This window comes from Silurus meridionalis, chromosome 2 (genome assembly GCF_014805685.1).
Source record: "Silurus meridionalis isolate SWU-2019-XX chromosome 2, ASM1480568v1, whole genome shotgun sequence".
Classification (NCBI taxonomy): Eukaryota; Metazoa; Chordata; class Actinopteri; order Siluriformes; family Siluridae; genus Silurus; species Silurus meridionalis.
In genome coordinates, this window is record NC_060885.1 from 6,463,794 (window position 1) to 6,488,805 (window position 25,012).

Below are 25,012 nucleotides of genomic sequence, written 5' to 3' on the forward strand. Positions count from 1 at the left end.
CACGTGGTGGGTATGTTCGGCCAAGGATTCCGATCGCATCAATGTGCCTATTGTGAATCTTGGACATAGCACCACCAACAGGCGCCAGGAAGTGTCTCAGTCACAAAAGGTGGATTTTTTGACAGTTGCATGTGGTGAACTCAAATACTCCTCCTAGGATATTCATGCGATTGACACCAAACATGGTCGACATGATGCCGAAGCTTCGCTTGTCAGTGCTCAGACCATATGCTACACATTGCAACAAGTCGGTTTACAGGCCCACGAACAGATTGCTGAAGAACAACCTGTCCAATTTCTGGAAACATGTCCTGTGGTCTGATGAGACTAAGATAAACTTGTCTGGCTCAGATGGAGTCCAGCGTGTGTGTAGAAAATTGTGTCTTGCGTACAGTCAATCATGGTGGTTTTAGCATCATGCCGTGGTTCATTGCGAGAAACGTGGATTCCAAAATGTACTGTGACATTTTGCTGCACCTGACGCACAGTGCGAGGACTCGACTTCTTTGATGGAACCTTGAAAGGCCTATTCCAAGTAGAACCCGTCTTGGAAAACCTCTGTACCGTAACTTGATTTCAGGGTGTTACCGAATCTGCGACCTGGATAGTTCGCGACTTTTCATTTAAAACCAGACTGTTAATGAAACAGTATTCACCAGAGTTATGTTTTTGCACCTGCAACAATTGGGAAAACTCTGACCTCAAAGATTATTGTGCATCTTTTCCATAGGAGAAATTGAAAAATTCTCCTGATTTAGGACCATTTTTGGATGTCTTGTACTGGTCGCTAGGATTGACAAACTTGACTTTTGTAAAAACATCACAGTGGGATAATCTGTATGATGCTACTTAAAGTTTTAGATGTACAGTAAAGCGCTAACTTATGCTAATTTTTCATTGTTCAGAATGTCTCCATTGAGAAACAAACGTGAATGCATCCTGAAAGCCCTTACTGTCTACCTGAATGAAGACCATCAAACCATGTGAAGAAGTGTATGGTAAGTCATTTACATTTTTCTAAAACATATTTTACGTTTCTGTGCAACAAACCCCTCCTCTCCCCTTGATCTGTTGGTAATTCTCTGTTTATACATCGTACATGAAGGAGCAGATGCTACAGACCCATATGAAGATGTTGGCATCATCATTAAAGGCATCCAAATATTTGAAAACCTGAACAATGTGGCAAATGCATGTTCTGCAATACTTGGTCTAATTTATGCATTAAACTTGTGTAAGGGGCACTTATTATAATGTAGAGTAAAGTGCTGCCTTTCTAAGGAACTTTTCACAAGAGGAGTAGACAAATGAAAGTACCAGAATAGTTTACTCAGAACATATAGCCGGCATTTATTGAACATAAAATATCAACCAGTATAACCTTGTTTATGTTTTCTTTGTTGTGAAATCAATATTCCTCTTTTTCTTAAATCTTTGTACACAAATTGAGAAAATATAAAAACAAAATGACCTCAGAGCTCTGATGAAATAACTTCAAAATAATAAACCAAAATCCATCTACCCGGGTAGTATGTTTTTTTTTTAGTGTGGTGGGATCTCGCGCTTATCTGTACGATGCAATGAAGAATTGGTAAGTAGAAGCAGTTCGTGTTGCAGGCCAAATGATCCTTCACACCCTCTGCTCTTCTGCCTCACGTGTCCGATGGTGAATTTGTCCAATGGAACTCTCTCTCTCTCTCTAATCCTTTTTCTTGGCTCGAAGAAATTATTTCCTCCTCCTTTGGATTTGCTACCTGGGTAATGATGGACGTGTTGTCCATGGAAACCGAATTATTTTCTGGTTATTTCCGAGAGCAAGTCCATGCTTTCAGTCACCTTCTTCTTCACGAAAATCAGTGTAGCAGTTTTTTACCTGTGCAGCGCCACTTGGACAATTACGGTGTGTAGGGAAAACATAACTAAAAGCAATCAAGAGATCAGAGATTAAATTAGAATAACAAAATCCTGTTAATAGGCTATTTTCGAGTGGGTTACACTTGTTTTACTCACAAGATCTGAGATACACTTTTAAAGTATGTCAAAAGTTATTCATGGAACTAAATGCAAACAAGCATTCAAACAAGGTCCAGGTCCTGAAAAATAAACTCTTGTCATAAGGCAGGACATACTGTATGTTTTCTCCATAAAGTTGTGCTGTTTGCTGTAGCAGTACATATGTTTCAGTACTGATCATGTTCATTCCTTTCAATGTTGGTCTTGCATTGAATAACTGATGCATTGTTAGCTTTTTTCAGTTTCAAAGAAAAATTAAATATAAAAAAAAACAAGTTTTTCTATTATTTGTTTTGTATTATTATTTTGTAAATGCTTATTGTTTTATTAGTATTTTTGTAATAAGTATTTAGATTTTTGGAAAATAAAGGCAGTTTTCATATTTTGTACTGTACACATTGTTGTTGGAAAAAAATGTAAATACCTGTAGATTCATTAAATAAACTAATCAATAAAACCGGATTATTTGTTTTGGTTGAAGGCAACAATATAAATTTTAGAATAATTGAACTTAATTAACTTAATATAATAAAACTAAATTAAGAATGTTAAGTTGATTTAACTAAACAACATTACATTAACTTTATGTAATTAACTTAAGTTTACTGAAATTAATATTGTTACTTAAATGCAACCTAACTGAGTTACGTGGAACCTGTTGACATAAGAAAGTTAAGTAAGTCCAACACCCAACCTTTTTTTTGAGTGTAGCATACATGACAGATAAATAATTTATTTTTGGTGGATGTGACATCATTAAAGAACCAGGTTGGTCGGAATCTATTCATATTTTATTAAACACATGCAAGTAAAAATTATACAAACAAAAGGGTTAATCCAAAGGCAGAATCGGGAGGAAGACAAGAAGAGCCAAAAGCCAGGAGATCAGTCAGCGAGCAAACAAAACCGAAAGAAAACTGAAGGCAAAAGACGGTATAAACATAGCAATGGTATGGACACAAAGAAAGCAAACAATAAACAGGCTTGGTACGCAAGGACACAGCAATCCTTTGCTAGTGTGAGCATCGCTTACAAAGGCAAAGAAGAATAAGATGGTGGAAACTAAAGGAGGAAGACTGTAGTTTGAGATTCAGAGAAAATGTCAGACAGGGGCTTGGTGGAGGTGAAGAGGTGCTGGATAATTGGGCAACTACTGCAGAAGTGATAAGGGAGACAGCTAGAAAGGTACTTAGTTTGACTTCTGAAAATAGAAAGCATAAAGAGGAAGAGGTTGGCGAAACAGAATTGGGATCGACATAGTGATGAGAAAAGTAGGCAGGAGTACAAGGAGATGTGGCAGCAGGTAAAGAGGGATGTGGCAAAAGCCAAGGAAAAGACATATAAGGAGCTGTATGTAAAGTTGGACACTAAGGAAGGAGAAAAGGATTTGTACCGATTGGCCAGACAGAGGGACCGATCTGGGAAGGATGTGCTGCAAGTTAAATAAACGATGGAGATGGAAATGTGTTGACTAGCAAGGAGAGTGTGTTGAGAAGATAGAGGGAGTATTTTGAGCAGCTGATGAACAAGGTAAATGAGAAAGAGAGAAGGTTGGATAGTGTGGAGATGGTGAAGCAGGAAGTGGATAGGATTGGTAAAGAGAAAGTAAGAGCAGCGAATAAGAGGGTGAAGAGTGGAAAGTCGGTTGCACCAGATGACATACCGGTAGAAGCATGGAGATGTTAAGGAGAGATGGCAGTGAAGTTTTTAACCAGGTTGTTCAACAAGATTTTGGAAGGTGAGAGGATGCCTGACGAATGGAGAGGGAGTGTGCTGGTACCGATCTTCAGGGAATAAGGGCGATGTGCAGGGGAATAGGGCTGATCAGTTACACCATGGGAAAGAGTAGTGGAAGCCAGGCTGAGAGAAGAGGTGAACATCTTTGAGCAACAGTATGTTTCATGCTGAAAAAGAGCAACACAGACAACTTATTTGTTTAGAGAATATTGATGTAGAAGTATAGAGAAGGTCAGAAGGAGTTGCATTGTGTGTTTGTGGATTTAGAGGAAGCATATGAGGGGGTGCTGAGAAAAGAATTGTGGTATTGTATATGGAACTCAGGTGTGTCAGAGAAGTATGTGAGGGTGGTGTAGGACATGTATAGAACAGTGTGACAGCAGTGAAGTGTGCAGTAGGAACGACAGACTGGTTCAAGGTGGAGGTTGGACAGTTTTAGTTTCAAAGAAAAATGAAATATAAAAAAAACCAAGTTTTTCTATTATTTGTTTTGTATTAATATTTTGTAAATGCTTATTGTTTAATTGGTATTTTTGTAATAAGTAATTAGATTTTTGGAAAATAAAGGCAGTTTTCATATTTTGTACTGTACACATTGTTGTTGGAAAAAAAATGTAAATTCATTGAATAAACTAATCAATAAAACCGGATTATTTGTTTTGGTTGAAGGCAACAATATAAATTTTAGAATAATTGAACTTAATTAACTTAATATAATAAAACTAAATTAAGAATGTTAAGTTGATTTAACTAAACAACATTACATTAACTTTATGTAATTAACTTAAGTTTACTGAAATTAATATTGTTACTTAAATGCAACCTAACTGAGTTACGTGGAACCTGTTGACATAAGAAAGTTAAGTAAGTCCAGGTTGGACTGCATCCAGGATCGGCTCTGAGTCCTTTCTTGTTTGCAGTGGTGGTGGACAGGTTGACAGACAAGGTCCGACAGAAGTCTCCCTGGATTATGATGTTTGCGGATGATATTGTGATTTGTGGTGAGAGTAGGAAGCAGGTCGAGAAGAGCCTGGAGAGATGAATGTATGCATTGGAGAGAAGGGGAATGAAAGTCAGTAGGAGTAAGACAGTGTACATGTGTGTGAACGAAAGGGAGGGCAGTGGAGTGGTGCAGTTACAGGGAGAAGAGGTGGAGAAGGTGGAGGAGTTCAGGTACCTAGGGTCAACAGTGCAAATTAATGGACAGTGTGTTAGAGAAGTGAAGAAAAGAGTGGAGGCAGGGTGGAGTGGGTGAGGCGAGATTGAGATTTGGACATGTGCAGAGGAGGGACATGGGGTATATCGGTAGGTGAATGCTGAGGATGGAGCTGCCAGGAAGGAGGAAAAGAGGGAGGCCAAGGCAGAGTTTATGGATGTGGTGAGGTTAGACATGCAGGTAGTTGGTTTAAAAGAGGCAGATGTAAAGGATGTCGGGTATGGAGATGGGTGATCCGCTGTGGCGACCCCTAATGGGAGAAGCTGAAAAAAGAAGAAGACTGTGAACTTTAACACATCCTTATCTTTCAACTATACCTTCGACTTTCTGACACCAGCTGCTCTGTCTCCTACCTATGCTTTCTCTTACTTGCCAAGAGAAACTGGTAGAGGTGGTGGAACAGGTTTACTGTTGTCACAAAGATGGTGTTACACCCCTCTCCTTTTGTCTCATATGACGTCTTGTTCTGAATTCCATGCACATTCAGTTACCTTTTCAATCAACCTCATCATTGTCATCTACCACCCTCCTGGTCGCCTTAGAGACTTCCTAGAAGAGATGGACACACTCCTCAGTACTTTCCCTTCTGACAGCACCACTCTGACAGTTCTTGGTGACTTCAACCTCCTATCTGACAAACTTCAGTCATCTTGACTCCTAGCTTTTCTGAATACCTTCTCCTTGACATTTAACACCTTCCCTCCCACACACACACAACGGAGGAAATTACCTGGAATTGGTTTTCACTCTCCCTGTCCCAGTATATAAAAATAATTTCCAACATCTCTCTCTTATCCGTCCTAAATTCCCCTCCATCTCTCCCTCCTCTGTAGCTTCCTTTACTCTTTCATCTCTTCCCAAACCTGACTCCTTTGCCACTGACACGTTAATCTCCTCTTTTTCCTTTTTTTGCGCAACAATTGGCAAGAACTCAGATCAGCAGAGAGTAATTGGAAAAAATGCAGACTTCGCATCTTACCATGCCCCCTCATCAAATTTTCTTTGGATGCAACTTCTGCTAAGACTGCCTTCTACAAAAAAAAGCTCAAGGCCTCTGCACAAGATCCTCGTAAACTCCACAACATCTTCTCTTCACTAATCAAACCCCCTGCTCCACCTGCTCCACCCTCCCTGGCTGTTAAAAACTTTGACTCCTTCTATGATAAAATGATTAGGGAAATCTGCCAGACCTTCACTTCCTCCCCAACAGTGACTACACTACACAGCCAGGAATCACCTACTCCTTCGTTGTTAAGCTTCTTAACCATAGTAGAAGATGAGATATTGCAAGTATACTTGCACAAAGTGCTTGCAATAGATTGGCATTAGCAGTCTCTAGGTAACTGTTCTAGGTACGCTGCTACCATCTCTCCCTGATAAGATGCGAGTGACTCGAGCCATTTTTTTTCTCCACTGGATTAGCTTCAAGCAAAGTATTATGTAACATCATTGAATTACCAGGTTGTTTCAAAATCCATTCATGGTTTATTAAATACATACAAGTAAAAATAATACAAAGAAAGAGGGTGATGATTTTTCCAGAGGCGCGTGGTAGTTTGATTGTGTTATGTTATTTTGATGTGAGTAAATCTATTAAAAGCTAAGTAGTTGACCTTATAGAAAATTCTACATGATTTATTCGCATTCATTTAGTAAACATAAAATTATATTGTACGGAATGTATGTTAAATTTACCTAAATGTAACTGTAGTGATCCTTTTGAATTCTGCACACACCTATGAATAAAATGTTTTAAACATAACCCATGTATTAATAAGTGAATACACAATTACAACTCATGAATTGTGACCATCAGCAAATCATCAGTTCATGAGTCTGTTCATTGTATTCTAAATCCTCTAACAAAAAGGAGTATGTTGTTTCACTTACCTCATGCACACTGAAGAGTGCTGGCCATCTTGTTTTGAAATCTGATATCATCTCTAAACACTTTTTGCCAAAATCATTCAAATCAAAATCATCGTTACTATTTTAATTATTATCAGTAATATTACACTTCTATTATAGTGTTTTTCTTTCATTGTTGCATTTATACAACTAATATAATTTTAATATGGAAGTGTATACACACACCCCAACCAGCTGTTAAACATGTCCTCTGTTGTTACTGAACTTGATCTGAACTGTACCAACACTGAGAGAAGGTCACACAAGATGTCCTTCTCAACTGCACTAATGCACAGCTCAGTAATACACTGTAACATAACCACATAACTAGTATGTATTACCAAATTGACAAGGTATATTTGGTGACTATTCTAATTATAGCTATTCTATTTCTGCTTAACTTATTAAATTTTTTTGTATATAGTTCAGCCTCTGTGTGTTGTTTCCTTTACCAAAATTAAAATCTTTTTGTATGTTTACTTATATCAATTATATCAGTTATTTATATTTAATTTCCCTTTCCCTTATTTATATCATGTAAATCATTGTGGTTATCTTACTTTGGCTTAACAGCTGGTGAACTTTTAATACAGCCTTATTTCAAAATCGTTCCATTTTCATTACGGTTCTTTCTTTGTCTTAACAAGCAACAATGGGCAAGTGAGCATCAGAACTGGACCACAGAGCAATTGAAGAATGTGGCCTGGTCTGATGATCACGTGGATGGCTGGGTGTGTGTGTGTGTGTGTCACTTACCTGGGGAACGCATGGTACCAGGATGCACTATGGGAAGAAGGCAAGCTGGCATAGGTAGTGTGATGCATTGGTCAATGTTCTGCTCGGAAACCTCGGGTCCGGACTTTCATGTAAATGTTTACTTTTACACGTCCTACCTACCTAAAATTGTTGCAGACCATGTACACCCTTTCAGGGAAGAGGCACTCCCTGATAGCTGTGGCCTCTTTCAGCAGGATAAGGTGCCCTGCTACAAAGCATACATGGTTCAGGAATGGTTTGAAAAACACAACAAAGAGTTTGAGGTGTTGGCTTGGCCTGCAAATTTCCCAGATCTCAATCCAGTCGAGCATCTGTGTGATGTGATGGACAAACAAGTCCGATCCATGGAGGCCACACCTTACTACTTACAGTCACAACTTGACTTAAAGTATATGCTGCAAACCATCTTGGTGCCTGGTACAACAGCACACCTCCAGGGTTCTAGAGGAGTCCATGCCTCAATTGGTCAAGTCTGTTTTGGCAGCAAAATAAGGACCAACTATTTATTATAATTACAAATAAAAAATTTTGCATGAAATATTTTGCATGATGTGCTGTAATTAGTAGATTTCTTGAATATAATTTGTATTCAAATATTTAGAAAGGAATTGGTTTGTTATCATTTAATGTCAGTAGGATATTTATTGGAGATTGTTTATAATGTTTCTAAATAACAGATTGGAGGATGTACATAAGTGTCAAAACTAATCTAAATACTACTTGCTATGCAGTGGCAGAACGCAAGGTTGATCTATGATGTATCAGTAAGTGAATGAATGGTGTGGGTGTTTAAACTTACCCGTTTTACCTGTTCCATCACTACAGATGTACTTTCAGTTTTTGTTTGTGTGTTCCATATACTTTTGCCAATGCCAAAGTATTGGCAAATGTAAAAAGTCCTGTGTCTTAATGTTATATCTTGTAAAGATTCACGCAAATGAGACAATAAGTTCAGTAATGGCTCTAAATTGCAGGCCATCACTGATTTTTGCATGAAATTAATATATGTTTAATTAACTCATTCTTAATTAGATAAACACCAAGATTTTATCGTAATGTGTAGACACTGGTAATGGGAGTGGCTTGCGTACAAAAAATGTGAACAGTTAGGACACAGACACAAAGGAATATTCAGAACAGAAAAGTCACTCAAGGCATCTAAAGGTAAGATTAATATGATGGAATTATGATTAGAATGTGTATCATTTTTCTTAAAGTATGTAATAAAGAAATGTAGTTTGGAATAATTGATAGTTATAGAAAAATGATTTTTGAGGTTATTTATGGCAAGTTCTTTTTTTTTTACAGTTTTAAAAATGATTAAAACAAATCTACTCATCAGTACACTGATCTACCCAAATCTTATAATGATCCTCATGACTAGTCAGACTCTGGCTTTTATGCCTGCTTTGACAAAACCAATGACACACCAGGACATAACCCGAGTTGCAGTTTTACAGACAACGGCCGATGTGTGCAGATCGCAAGCACTCCAGAAGGGCTGGAATTTTGTTATGGTTAATTATTGATATTAATAGTAATTATTAATTCATATATAAAGTTATTTGTTATAAGACTGTATTTGTATATATGACTGTCTTTCTTATTGCAGCCAAACCCGCTGACGGTGAAGTCAGTGGCAGAAAGCTGTTACTCGTCCGATTCAGCCAAAGATTTTCAAAGTAGCCTTAATAAGATAAATCATCACAATGCCTGGGTCGATTTTTGGAATTTTTTTACTCCAAGTTACCATTTTGACAATGAGATGTTTTTAGCTGGACGGAAACTCATTACAGACGGAGTCTCTGTTGTAAAATACAGTGTGAAAAAGCAGAGCTATCAAACTGCCAGAGAGGCACTTGGTAAAGTTCTACACACTTTGCAGGTATGGTATTAAGTTACTGTAGAATAGCAGCATTGTTAGTTACTATATTAAAGATATTATATAGCATTTTCAATTTTTTTTTTTTAACAAATTGAAAGTTAATACACTACATTCTATAATAGTTAAAACAAGATTGCACTAGTTGTTACTAGATTGAACTAGTTTATTTAAACATGAGTTTAATTTGTAATTCTGGGTAAATGTAATATATTATTATCAGACTCTAATACACAAAGCTGCTTTGAGACGATATCCATTGTAAAAAGCATTATAAAAATAACATTGGATTGAAAAATGGAAATTAAATTGAATATGCAGTGATTTTGTTGGAATTCTGACCCTTTTTCATGTATTTTTCTAAGGATTTCTACAGTCATAGTAACTGGATTGAACTGGGAAAGACACAACCATATTCCAATCTGATTAAACCAGACACACTTATTGAAAACATAGCAGGTAAATAAACACTGTGTAGGTGTTTCTCTGTTTATGTGTTTACCTGTTTTTCTTGTTGAATGTGAATTACATTCCGTTCACTTTGTGTTTGCTATTGAATATTATACATTTGAAAAGGCAAAAGGTATTTTAGTAACAGAAAATACAAAAGAATGCTAAAGAATCCTGGTTCACTTGACCGTCTAACTCTGTATTTTGTTGCCGGGAATTCATTCCTGGAATGGGGATTATTTCTACTATTATGTCAACAAGCTCTAGGTTGATGTCAGGCAGCAACATTAATAGTAAATGTGTAATAATATCAATGAAAGACTTTTAAGGCATCAACTAATCTTATCAATGCAGGTCCACTGACTAATTAAAAATGTGCTAGATATTGTGGTAAAAACAAGGGTGGGGCAGATCAGCAAATAATATCGATAGGGCAAAACAGGAATCAGAATCTAGACTCAATAAATAGTCAATTACAAGGTAGGCAGACTGTAACAGGTTGACTTGGCGTGACAACGGAGTAAAGGATCCAAATGCAAGCTTTATTAAGAGAGAGGTTGAAACAGGCAGGGTTGCCAACAGCAAACAGTAATATACAAGAATAGACAAAAATGGTAAACCAAAAAAAAACAAGCAATGCTCAAGGCAGGCAGCAAACAATCAGAAGATGTGGTAAACAGTTCAAGGTCAAACAGGGGTGTGTGTGTGTGTGTTATAAAGTCCTTCTGCTGGGAACTGGGAGGAGTCTGAATTGGTTTCCTACGCAGGGGCTTCAGGGAACTGCAGTCCGATAGGACACCGTCTGAGTGGTCATGGCGCACTCTGGTGGTGAGTGGGAGGAATGACAGGGCCGGATACATGACAGACACAATAACAAGGCTTAGAATAAACAGGGGTATAAAGACAAACTAATCGTATGCTTTGCAAAGAGCTACTGAATTAATGTATTTTTAGTTAGCGTGGAAACCAGATGTGTTCTCAATCAGTATGAGGGAGTGCTTGTCTAACTCCTAGTCTGTTGTGTTAAATAAGCATAATGAATGTTAGCAATTGGGAAGCAAAGGTGGACTACACCACCAGGTGGAATTAAACATTGCAAAATGTTTTCAATGAATCAAATACCATTATAATGACCATGGCTGACACTGGTTTTTGACAACAACTCCGTAACATATTAAAAGGAAAATAAAAAATTTTACTGCACTGTTATGTACTGTACATGTAACAAATAAAGGCATACTGATCCAAAAAGTGGTGCAACACAGAATATATAAACAGCCCAAGTTTTATTGAATGTCTGATCTCATGCAAAACCAATTTTGTATCTGTTTTGACAGATTCTGAAACCTGCAGTAAGTGCAGTAGTAGCGACTGCATAGGAAACATCCTGGAGGTGGTCATTACACAGAATAAATTAACATCAGGATATTTTGGTTTGTCCAAACCAAAAGGTAATGCGGTAAATAGTTAAAGGCCATTTTTTCAGATAAAGATACCAGTTATTATTTATACTGATTTTTCGACCACAATGAAAAATGTAATTGTTTATTTAATCTTAAGGGAAGTGCAGTCATGGAGGACTTGCTGATCCATCAAGTTGGTGGCAGGGAGGAATAAATAAGGATTCTTCCACCTCCAGTCACGGATATCTACATTCTGAGGCGGCATCAGTAGCCACTGCTGCGACCAAAGAACTGCTGCAGGACATTCGAGCATCAGTTGGAGATTCTGAATTTCTTAGGTATCAAAGATTGTGTAAAACCAGATTTAAGAAATTATTTAAACAAACACACACATATGTTGTATATACAGTGTTCTTGAGTGTTTAAGTAGCTGTGGCTTGAGCGTTTGCCTCTTTGAGTAGTCATAATTGCAGTTATGTCCTCTGCTTCCTCTTTAGCAGCCAATTTAAGTTTATCTGCTCAGTATTACTGTAGGCAACTGTACTGTACTGTAGGCAACATATTAACTGTCTGACAAGAGAGAAAAACACACTGGATCACTGCTACACCATTCTTAAGGATGCATATCGCTCTGTACCCCGGGCAGCTTTAGGGAACTCTGATCACTGCTTGGTTCATCTTATTCCAACATACAGGCAGAAACTAAAATCTGTTAAGCCTGTAGTCAAAACAGTAAAGAGATGGACCAGTAAAGCAAAGCAGGAACTACAAGACTGCTTTGACTGCACTGATTGGAGTGTCTTTGAAGCTGGAACTGACAGCCTGGATGAGCTGACTGACACTGTGACATCCTACATCAGTTTTTGTGAAGACATGTGTGTGCCAACCAAAACCTTCTGCAAGTTCAGTAACAACAAGCCATGGTTCACAGCCAAACTGAAAAAAACTTTGACATGCCAAGAAAGATGCCTACAGAGGGGAGGAAAAGACCTGTACAAGCAGGCCAGGAACCAACTGACAAAAAAGATCAGAATAGCCAAAAGAAGCTACTCTGAAAAGCTGAAAAGCAGGTTTTCAGCTAACGACCCTGCATCAGTGTGGAAAGGCCTGCAAAATATCACAAACTACAGGAGACCACCCCTCCCCACTGAAGCAAACAGAGACTTGGCTGACGACCTCAACACCTTCTACTGCAGGTTTGAGAACAATATCTTCACACCTCTCATCCAACCCAGCCCAATGTCTGCCCCCATCACACCTCTGGGAACCCCTCTTACAACTTCTCCCAGCACTCAAGTTGCGCTCACGATTTGTGAAGAGGATGTGTATCGGCTCTTTCAGAGACAGAAGACAAGGAAAGCTCCTGGCCCAGACAGTGTCTCTCCCTCCTGTCTCAAAGCATGTGCTGACCAACTGGCTCCCATCTGCACCTATATCTTCAACAGATCACGGGAGTTGTGTGAGGTCCCCTCCTGCTTTAAACTCTCGCCAATCATCCCGGGCCCCAAGAAACTCTCCATTACTGGACTGAATGACTACAGGCCTGTCGCTCTGACATCTGTTTGCATACCGACTATAGTCACCATGGGGCTAAACTACATTTTGCAACACCTTGACTGCCCAGGAACATATGACCATATTCTGTTTGTTAAATTTAGTTCAGCTTTCAATACAATAATTCCGGGATTTCGCCAGTCCAAACTCCTAAACCTTAATATACCCCCTGCCATCTGTTAATGGATCACCAGCTTCCTGACAGGCAGGAAACAACAGGTGAGACTGGGAGGTGTTACCTCCGGTATTCAGACAGTCAGCACTGGTGCTCCTCAGGCATGTGTCCTTTCCCCACTGCTATTCTCCCTTTATACGAATGACTGCACATCAAGTGACCCAACTGTCAAACTCCTGAAATTAGCAGATGACACCACGCTCATCAGACTCATCCAAGATGGTGACGAATCTGCATATGAGCAGGAGGTGAAGCAGCTGGTGCTATGGTGCAGTCAGAACAACCTTGAGCTAAACACACTCAAAACTGTGGAAATGATAGTGGACTTTAGGAAACACCCTTCAACACTACTCCCCCTCACAATATCCAACATCCCTGTGTCATCTGTGGAGAACTTCAAGTTTCTGGGCACTACCATTTCCCAAGACCTGAAATGGGAATCCAACATAAACTTGATTCTGAAAAAGGCCCAGCAGAGAATGTACTTTCTATGCCAGTTAAGAAAGTACAGTCTGCCACAGGAGCTGTTGATACAGTTCTATACTGCAGTCATTAAATCTGTCCTGTGCTCATCAATCACCATCTGGATTGGAGCAGCAACAAAACAGGACAGAAACAGACTGCAGAAAACCGTTAAAACAGCAGAAAAAATCATTAGCGCTCCCCTGCCCACTCTCCAGGACTTGTACCAAAGAAACCGGGCAGAAAAAATCATTAATGACCCTTCACACCCTGGACACATCTTTTAGCTCCTCACTTCTGGCAGGCGCTACAGAACTTTGTTCACCAAAACTGCCAGACACAGGAACAGTTTCTTTCCCCAAGCAATCAACTGACCATAATTATATTCTATGCTCATATCTATCTAAGTACTGCACAGAACTGTCAGTAATCACATTATCTGTATATGTTGCACACACTATGGCTGCTATATACTGTACAAAGTTTTATAGTAAACTATCATACCTGACACACAATACTGTCATTTGCACTCCCACACTTTATGTACATTACTGATCTTTATTACCCACACTGTCTATACTGTCTCACATTGTCTGTTTTTGTCTTGTCTTGTCTGTTTTGTCATGTATAGGTTTTATATATGTCTGTACTTTTGAAAGTCACTAACAGCTGGAACCAAATTTCTTGTGTGTGTCAACACACTTGGCCAATAAACCTGATTCTGATACTGATTCTGATGTGCATAAGACTTTTTTTCTTCATCCATCAGATTGATGGGACTCACCCAGTCTTCAGTGCTGTGTTTTGTTATTGACACCACGGGCAGCATGTCTGATGACATTGCGGAGGTCAGACGAGTTACTTCATCTATCATTGACAGTAAAACGGGCACAGAAGCTCAACCTTCAGAATATATCCTCGTGCCATTTAATGACCCTGGTAAGTTTGATTCCTTTGATGCAATTTAACAGGAAATAGACAATTGTGTCTATTTTTGTATTAATTAATAATTCTGTAGTTATATAGTAGTTAATGTTGTGAAAGCTCCACTTTTGTGAAGTTAATTAATGAAATTACTGTCTTCTTCTTTCAGATTTTGGACCACTTACAAGAACTACTGATCCTATCGTATTTAAAAAGAAACTGAATGCACTTACAGCTAATGGTGGAGGAGATGCTCCTGAAATGAGTTTGTCAGGACTCCAGGTATGCGTATGATACAGTAATACACTATTCTGTGGTTGGGTGTTCTTTTTGTCGAGTTTTTGTTTACTGTTATACTGTATATTTGAATTAATAGGTCTGCTTTTGTTTTTGAAAATATATACAGTTTTAGTTTTAATCACAAAGTTGATTTTTGTTTTTTTAAGTTTTATCTTTTCTGTACAGTCTAGCAGTTAAAAAAATCTAAAACGTACCTTCAGCTGTGTTCAAAGTCATGTTAAGGTAATGAAGTAGGTTTGATGATTTTCACCAAAAATCCAGTACAATTACATTACAGATATAAAATTAAAAACCTGAACATTCACAAGGGGACATGTCTGTTTGTTGTTTTTTACATGTACATTCACTTTCAACTTCACAATCAGAAATTGTCCTCTACATCATAAACACACTGTCACATTTATTTGATTCAATTCAGATATTTATATAAAAACTAAATCATGGTAGCTACAAAGTGTTAAATTAGCTCAATCTATAGATTTAAACCATTTAGACAATCAATTAAAATTCCTGTTCTAATTCCTCGTCTTATAATATTTGGTAACACATTACAATAACAGTATATAAATAAGCATGTACTAATATGTTAACTAACTGGTACTTTATTATGAACTAATGATGAATTAAAGCATATATTAATCAAGAACTAACCATAACTACACTATAAGGTACATAAATTCATATGTGAACAATGACTACCTTAATTACATTAGTACATGTTTGTTAATTAATGTAACTTGCGCTATGAGAAAGAATATTAATTAAAAGTGCACTATTTAAAAAACATTTTAAACATCACTGGATGGTGCTGAATTATCCTCCTCGTCAAACACACAAAGGCACAATAATAAACACCTGTTTTTACCTGATTATTCATACCTTTCTCGTCAAATCTACCCACCGTGAGGGGTTACACTGGCCTGGGCCCCAAGGCACTGCTCCATTGTCCTTATGGGTGAAGTACCACACTAACATGTATTTATTAAGCAGACAATACTTTCCATGAGGAGAATAATTCATAATGTTTCTAATGTATTTTAAATAGTGCACTTTTAATTCATATACTTTCTCATAAAGCAAATTACATTTAGCTTAAGCTAAAGTGTTAATTAATACATTAATTAACAAACATGTAGTAACTTAATTAAGGTAGCTGTTGTTCACACATGAATTCATGTGATTTGTGATGAAGTTAAGGTTAATTCTTGGTTAGTATATGCCTTAACTCATCATTAGTTCATAATAAAAAAACATTTAGTTTACATGGGAGTGGTAGCCCCAGTGGTTAAGGCGCTGGGTTACTGATCGGAAAGGTCGGGGGTTCAGGCCCCGGTATCACTAAGCTGCCACTCTTGGGCCCTTGAGCAAGGACCTTAACCCTCTGTGCTCCAGGGGCGCCGTATCATGGCTGAGCAAGTTGGGATAATGTAATGTGAATGTGACAAATAAAGTCTATTCTATTCTATTCTACATATAAGTACATGCTTATTTATGCCCTGTTATTTTATAGTGTTACCTAATGTTTTTTAGACCATCTTAACCAAGTACACGCATCAATTTTGTTCCAGCTTGCCCTCACTGGATCTCCACCGCAGATGGACATTTTTGTTTTCACTGATGCTGATGCAAAAGATAAAGAGTTGACGAGCACTGTGCGAGCACTAATTGAGAGAACAAAGTCCAAAGTGAGTGCATGCAAATGTTACACATAGGATGCATATAGACACAAGATATTGGAGAATTAAAACAAATGTAAATGATCAAACATTGATTATTTATTGATTATTGATCAATACTAATCATTTAAACTATATAAATTAGATTATGTATACAAAGTCCTTATATAATTTTATTTCTTTTCCAATCTGAAGGTGACCTTCATGCTAACTAACGGCTTTAGTTTTCGGCGTCGCAGGAGTGCAGTGCCTGTAGATGGCCAACAGCAAGTCTCAACTCGGGTTGTAAATGTGCTTAATAAGGTCTATAAAGACCTGGCGGAGGCCTCTGGAGGACAGGCTATTGAGGTCACCAAAGGAACACTGTCTCAAGCTACAGATATTATTGCAGCTATCTCCAGATCTACACTGGTAAACAAAGAAAAAATATAAACAATTATGGTCAAACATCACTTGAATTGGCAGCCATTTTAGGGTATATTTCTGCTTCACTGGGCTGTATATATGCTGTATCTCTGAATAATTCAGTGGATGTTAGTGAAGATGACTAAAGGAACATCACTAAAAGTTTTTTGTTTGTTTTTATAGTTATAGTATTCTGCTTTTCTTTTGCTTAATCCCAAAGCACACAGAAATCATTCCAGCTAGTTTATCCTCCTCATTTTGCCCACATTAGTGAACAATGCAATCAACTGCAGGGGTGAACAATCTTATCTGCAAAGAGCATGTATCGCTGTACGTTTCTGTTTTAGTTACAATGAGCCTCGGCCGTCCATGACCCTTTCACTTGTTTAACACTGTTTCTTCCTTGGACCACTTTTGATAGATTCTGAGATTCTGACCACTGCAGACCGGGACCATCCGGCAAGAGCTGCAGTTTTGGAGATGCTCTGACTCAGTTTTCTAGACATCACTATTTAAACCTTTTCAAACTCGCTTAAATCCTAACGCTTGCCCATTTTTCTTGCTTCTAACACGCCAACTTTGAGGACAAAATGTTCACTTGCTGCCTGATAAATCCTACACACTAACAGGTGCCATGATGACAAAAATATTAGCATTATTCACTTCACCGTTTAAAATTTTATAATGTTATGCCTGGCTGGTGTGTATATACAGTATGTTGCTGTGGATTGCCCACCAAAGACCAGTTCTTTTATTAATGTTAACCACTTCAGTTTTCACTTCTTTTTTTGTGCAGTGGTCACCATATTTATATTAGGTTTGTATCAGAGATAATTCTCTGCAAAAAGTAAATAAACAAAAGTAGATAACTGAAAATCAAACCTAACTTCCACATACTTTAGTATAAACCAGTAAGAATAAACAATAGAAATAACCCTCTAAAGGTATGATCTGCCGCCTAAAGAACGATGGCCGCAAACAGAGTATGAGGCACATAAACAGCTTAAGCTTCCTCATTATCATAATAAAGCTTAACAAATATAATATATGCAATATCATAAACAATGTAAAAAATATGAAGAATATTAGCAAAACACTCACAACTTTACAGGCTGATGTTAGAGACAGTCTCTGTAGTATGAACATCCAGCACGACGAGAAAAGAGCCAGAAACGAAACATACGTCATTACTAACTTTGTCCTGCATGCAGAGATGCTACACAGGTGTATATATATATATATATATATATATATATATATATATATATATATATATATATATACACAGTGAAGAAAATAAGCATTTGAACACCCTGCTATTTTGCAAGTTCCCCCACTTAGAGATCATGGAGGGGTCTAAAATTGTCATCGTAGTTACATGTCCACTGTGAGAGACATAATCTAAAAAAAAAAAAATTCAGAAATCACAATATATGATTTTTAAACTATTTATTTGTATGATACAGCTGCAAATAAGTATTTGAACACCTGTCTATCAGCTAGAATTCTGACCTTTAAAGACTTGTTAGTCTGCCTTTAAAATGTCCACCTCCACTACATTTATTATCCTAAATTAGATGCACCTGTTTGAGGTCGTTAGCTGCATAAAGACACCTGTCCACCCCATACAGTCAGTAAGAATCCAACTACTAACATGGCCAAGACCAAAGAGCTGTCCAAAGACACTAGAAACAAAATTGTACACCTCCACAAGGCTGGAAAGGGCTATGGGGAAATTGTCAAGCAGCTTGGTGAAAAAAGGTCCACTGTTGGAGCAATCATTAGAAAATGAAAGAAGCTAAACATGACTGTCAATCTCCCTCGGACTGGGGTCCATGCAAGATTTCACCACGTGGGGTCTCAATGATCCTAAGGAAGGTGAGAAATCAGCCCAGAACTACACGGGAGGAGCTGGTCAATGACCTGAAAAGAGCTGGGACCACCGTTTCCAAGGTTACTGTTGGTAATACACTAAGACGTCATGGTTTGAAATTATGCATGGCACGGAAGGTTCCCCTGCTTAAACCAGCACATGTTCAGGCACGTCTTAAGTTTGCCAATGACCATTTGGATGATCCAGAGGAGTCATGGGAGAAAGTCATGTGGTCAGATGAGACCAAAATAGAACTTTTGGGTCATAATTCCACTAAACGTGTTTGGAGGAAGAAGAAGGATGAGTACCATCCCAAGAACACCATCCCTACTGTGAAGCATGGAGGGGTAGCATCATGCTTTGGGGGTGTTTTTCTGCACATGGGACAGGGCGACTGCACTGTATTAAGGAGAGGATGACCGGGGCCATGTATTGTGAGATTTTGGGGAACAACCTCCTTCCCTCAGTTAGAGCATTGAAGATGGGTCGAGGCTGGGTCTTCCAACATGACAATGACCTGAAGCACACAGCCAGGATAACCAAGGAGTGGCTCTGTAAGAAGCATTTTAAGGTTCTGGCGTGGCCTAGCCAGTCTCCAGACCTAAACCCAATAGAGAATCTTTGGAGGGAGCTCAAACTCTGTGTTTCTCAGCGACAGGACGAGCTGACTGATCTAGAGAAGATCTGTGTGGAGGAGTGGGCCAAAATCCCTCCTGCAGTGTGTGCAAACCTGGTGAAAAACTACAGGAAACGTTTGACCTCTGTAATTGCAAACAAAGGCTACTGTACCAAATATTAACATTGACTTTCTCAGGTGTTCAAATACTTATTTGCAGCTGTATCATACAAATAAATAGTTAAAAAATCATACATTGTGATTTCTAGATTTTTTTTTTAGATTATGTCTCTCACAGTGGACATGCACCTATGATGACAATTTCAGACCCCTCCATAATTTCTAAGTGGGAGAACTTGCAAATAGCAGGGTGTTCTAATACTTATTTTCCTCACTGTATATATATATATATATATATATATATATATATATATATATATATATATATATATATATATATATATATAGTATATTAATAGTGCTCTAGTTTGGTAAGAACAAAAATCAGCATCAGAGACTCTCAAAACTACTGAATATAGATTATAAATCCTATTTTGGTATTTAGTTATGTAATAAAAGAATCCATGTTACTTGTACTTTGAATGCTGATGCTTTGTTTTTAATTTAATTGAATTGTATTTTTGAACTATGTAATGTAGAGAACTATGTATCAGTATCATATATTTCAGCACACATGCCAGAACTGTCTCAGCATATGTGTAATGAGTATCCTAAGTTTTCTGTATTTTTCAGGTCATTATTTTTCAAGCGATTAGAAACCCAGGCAAGCCTGAAAACTTCCCAGTCTTTGTGGATTCTTCTGTGAAAAACCTGACAATTTACATCACTGGCAGCTCACCGTATTACAACATCACCAGTCCTTCAGGTGTATAAATTGTTATATTAAGTCATAATCTTGTTCTGAGACCACAACAATGATCAAATAATTAACATTTAATATATTACAGTACCATTCTAAGGTTTGTAATGATACTATTCTCTAAACCAGGAGTCTCACAGAGCAGCACTGAACTCATTGGCAGTTTGGGAATCATTCAGAAAGTTGGTAATTTCCATAAAGTGCAACCAAGTATCACAGAGCAGACTGGAGAGTGGCTCTTCAGTATTAATTCAACACAGTCCTACACCATCAAAGTTGTTGGTAAAATGAGTTCCTTTTGTAGCTAGTTCCTGCCTTGTTGTGAATAAATAAAATATGGGAATTACAAAAATGTTAATTGTGAGTCATTTCTATTTTATATTTTATTCAGGTCAAAGCGACGTTGACTTCCTTTTTGAATTCATTGAATTGTCCCAAGGGCCTCATCCAAGCTATACTGTATTAAACAGCAGGCCTGCAGCAAGTAAGTGAAAAACTAAGTCATAAATAAAGTTATTATAATTAATGTCATAAATAAACTTGTTTTTGAAACATTCATATATTTATGCTTCTACTTTCATTCAGACAATAATATCACCTTGTTGGTGACCATGGTTGGTGTGGACAACGTGAGGCCAACAGAGGTGTCTCTGATCCAAGCTTCAAATTCAAACTCAGTAAATGGGACACTAGAAGAGGTATCCAGTGGACAGTACTTGGTGACCTTTAACGGCATCCCAGCGGGAGAGTTTACGGTGGGTGTAGTTGGACAGCTCAGTTCTACAAGATCTTTAGGCAACACCTTTCAGAGACAGACACCAACTCAGTTCCAAACATCAACTGTGACCATTATGGTAAGAAAATTCCCAAATGTATTACTGCTACCACCACTATTACCATTACTACTACAATAACTAATAATAATAATAATAATAATAACAAAGGTTATCAATGTGTAACACTAATTAATCAACATTTGCATAGATTTTAAAGTTTTTTCCATCTCGTAGGTAATTTTACTCCTCTAATTATAATTAAGATTGCTTTTACAATTTTAAACAAAAAGGCATAATTGCAATATACTGGAGAGTCAATTTGCAAAATTGCAACACATTCCATAAGTGTCCTGAATCATATGTATCAAGCACACAGCTAAGCTGCTATGGCTTTGGAGTTTGTATCTGGAGGTGGTGAGTTCAAGTCCCGGCAATACCAACCTGCCACTCTTCAGCCCTTGAGCGACGCCCTTAAAAAACTGTTAATGTGCAAAGTTTGCAAAATCTAATTTGCTTAACTTTCTTTGTGTACTTATATTTATTGTCTGTATTTACTTTCTTTCCAACGTAAGACTCAACCTGTTGGAACAGCAGAACCAGGAAAGCAACTGATTCTGCCGTTCACAGTGGCAACCAATGGCTCTGGAGGAAATTTTACTATCAGTGTCAACAATGATCAAAACTTCGACACTCGCTACAATACATCTATAACTGTCAATAGTGGGGACAGCACGAATGGCACAGTAACTCTGACTGTACCTAATACTGCTTCCTCTGGAACTGATGTCACTCTGACAATACAGGCTGAAGCACCTGGTGGAAGCGACTCCAACTATGCTGTGCTGCGCATTGCTGTTATAGCTCCGGTAATTATTTATATTACATTTAGCATTCCAGGATTTCTTAATTTTTTAGAAAAATTAAAAATTAAAAATTAATGTGTTGTCAGATTATTATTAGAATATACAGTGCCTGTGGAAAAGAATTTGGAAACATCAGTATTTTATTTTAGTTGTGAGACACACATGCATGATCCTTTTGTTTATATGCAAGAAACTAGATAATTTAACTTTATTAAGATTTACTTCGACAAAACAAAACATCCTTCCTCAGCATGAATAAAGGATTTACATTCAGAGAGTTTGTTTCCCCAAACAATCGGGTGAAGTACCTGCCTTTTATAAAAACTTGCCAAAGGTGTCTCCGACATTTCAGAATTGATATACAGTTAAATTTACAGCCTTTGAACTCAATAAAGAAGGTTAGAATTACTACAGCTGCTACTCAATGCTGCTGCCAGGTATTGGGATGTATTGTCATGGACACAAGTCATAGTCTTAAAGGTGCAATCGGGCATGCCTGAACACACTCCAAGATACATAATAGGAACGATTTTGTTGCATTATTTTTGGTAAGCAAGTCTGTGGTGTAAATTATAGAAGCCTGTTTCAGCCACCAAAAAAATAAATAAATAAATAAATAAATAAATAAATAAAAAGAAAGAAAAAGGTTACTGCAATTATTTTTATCTCACAATTCTGACTTTTTTCAGAATTATAAAGTAATAATGCGTAATTCGCATCTCGCAATTCTGACTTTATATCTGGCAGTTCTAAGAAAAAAAATCAGAATTGCCAGATATAAACTCGCAATAACCCTAACCCATTTTTTTTGTGGCGGAAACAGGCTTCCATAGAGATGGGTTTCCATATCCCATATGTTTCCCAAAAAACTTTTTTTTAAGCTGTTTCTGGGATCAGCGTCACAAAATTTATCTGGTACACGAGAAATTATGAAGGAAACCAAAACATTGCAAACCAGTGTGATTTTACTTATGTAGACTTTAATAGTAATTTAATACAGTAATAGCACATCAAAATTTGCAACAGACATAACTCTAAATAATTCTAGTAGTTCTAATAGTTTCTAACCTGGAAACGGGTTGATGCTTTTATGCTACAAGCACATGAAATTTCATCTTAATGGTTTCTTTTGTGGTACCAAGACTTTAAAATGCAAAATTCTTGTGGCTGAAATACATGTTACGTCAACATTTCACAGATAATGTGTGGCAAATTGTCTTGTAAATAAACTGTTTTTCTCCATATCTAAGGTAACAGATTTTACTCCTCCAGTATGTGAGGCCGTTAACCTGAATGCTAACTGTTCAGGCAACTGTAACCTCTCCACATGGTACCTCACTGCCAACGTGACTGATAGAAGTGGATCAGGTGTTGAGAATGTGAGAGTCCTCTATGGAAATGGCAACCTCAGCACCACCACTGTGCTCAATGACACAGGTGTGAACGTCACTATGGTCATCTACAGCTCCTCCTGCTGTTCCTCAGACCTGGAACTGGTTGCTGTGGATGCAGAGGGAAATGTTGCTACCTGCTATACGACTTCAAGAGCTGCATCTCCCGTAATGGCAAACGAAACCACCACTATTACCACAACTAAAAGTACATCAACGACAAGTGGTACCACTAACCGAGCCAGCACCAATGGTGTAGAATGTTGCCTGTTTCTCTTGGTCTTCCTTCGGTTAAATATGGGAGTTTTATAGCTTTTTATGCAGCTCAAGGAAAAAAAACAACAACATTAATCGAAATTTAAATCAGTTTAATATATACTGTATGGACAAACGTATTAGGAGATCTGATAGTTGAACGCATACAACTGTATAGGATGTATTCGGATGAGGTGGCGTAAAATATTACCTTCAATTGAACTAGTAAACCCAAACCTGTCACAGTATGGCAATGCTCCAAGCACAAATCTAGTTCTATAAAGATATGCCTTACATGGGTTTGAGAATTGGAACACTGACTGCATCCAAGGCTTCCTCACTCAATATCAGTATCTTTACATCCACTCTTGTGGCTGAATGAGCACAAGTCTCCACAAAAACACTCAAAAATCAGTTGTCTACAAATGATTGTGGTCAGGTGCTGACAAACTTTTGCCCATATAGTGTATTTATGATTAAAAGCAAGCAATCAGAAAAATCAATCAAACCTGAGAGGAAATGCTGATGGTCTGTTATTTACCTAATGGCATTAAATGAAGTTTTGCTATTTGTTTCAAATCACTAATTTCTCTGTGATTGACTATCAGTGACTTATATCTTTAAGAATCAGAATCTAAATTGTATTTTATTTTATTCTGCAAATACTAGGGAATATCAATCAGGGTAAAATCTTTGAGTCTTTTGCTGTTACAGTTTATTATGCTCATATGTAATACAGGATTAGAAGGTTTTATTAATAAAGCTTTCATTTAAAAATGTACATGTTTATATTTTTTATTTTTAAGATGGATCAGGTGCTGGTACTAAAAAAGGGATTTAGAGTTGATAAGTAAATCATTAAACTGGTAGACAAAGATTGATTTATAGGCATCTATAGAAATACAGTACTGTATGTATTATATATATATACTAAATTAAACTTTCTTTTTTTTGTTCATTTTTCCCCTTTCGATTGGCATAAATTAAACTACAAAAAAGCTATGAACACTGATGTGCCTTTATTTTGGAAATGCCTTAGCAATTACTGAATTCATAAGGAATCTCAGCTAATACCAAAATCCATGTTTGGCCTCAAACAAACCCTTTTAGCCAATTTAACATTTAATTTAACAGTTTTATATAACATTTAACAGAAGCTAGTATTATGGGAGGTGGTAGCCTCAGTGGTTAAGGCATTGGACTTTGGATAAGGTGGTCATAAATTCAAATCCCAGCACTAAAATGCATTAGCTCGCTACATTGTTCAGAAATAAAATTGCATTAACCTTATTGTACAGTAGGTTGCTAGATAGAAATGAGAGGTGCACAAATTTATGATAGTCATGGAAAGGTTAATACTCCATCAGACTAAATAACACAAGAGGAGGAATGTGGTAGCTCATTGGTAAAGGCATCAGGCTTTAGATTGGAAGATCATGAGCCTAGAGTAAGACCCTAAACCCCATCTGCTCACTG

General features: G+C 37.5%; 1 protein-coding gene across 1 annotated transcript; it reads left to right on the forward strand.

Annotated features, from left to right (window-relative positions):
- The first annotated feature begins 8,638 nt into the window (after positions 1-8,638).
- Positions 8,639-24,419, forward strand: LOC124402098 (von Willebrand factor A domain-containing protein 7-like). Its single transcript, XM_046874769.1, has 16 exons — positions 8,639-8,815; positions 8,960-9,168; positions 9,264-9,536; positions 9,899-9,992; positions 11,321-11,434; positions 11,544-11,724; positions 14,347-14,516; positions 14,671-14,783; positions 16,370-16,486; positions 16,673-16,888; positions 20,125-20,257; positions 20,381-20,533; positions 20,643-20,735; positions 20,837-21,105; positions 21,600-21,893; positions 23,141-24,419. The coding sequence occupies exons 2-16, from the start codon at positions 8,968-8,970 to the stop codon at positions 23,591-23,593; spliced, it is 2,874 nt and encodes a 957-aa protein (XP_046730725.1). The 5' UTR covers positions 8,639-8,815; positions 8,960-8,967; the 3' UTR covers positions 23,594-24,419.
- Positions 24,420-25,012: the final 593 nt, after the last annotated feature.

What these genes read in the sequence shown, in the direction of transcription:
- LOC124402098 (XM_046874769.1), top strand. Translation starts at nt 8,968, where the DNA reads ATGATTAAAACAAATCTACTCATCAGTACACTGATCTACCCAAATCTT. An exon ending in CTATCTCCAGATCTACACTG is followed by an intron (nt 16,889 to 20,124) that starts GTAAACAAAGAA and finishes TGTATTTTTCAG; the next exon opens with GTCATTATTTTTCAAGCGAT. An exon ending in AAACAGCAGGCCTGCAGCAA is followed by an intron (nt 20,736 to 20,836) that starts GTAAGTGAAAAA and finishes ACTTTCATTCAG; the next exon opens with ACAATAATATCACCTTGTTG.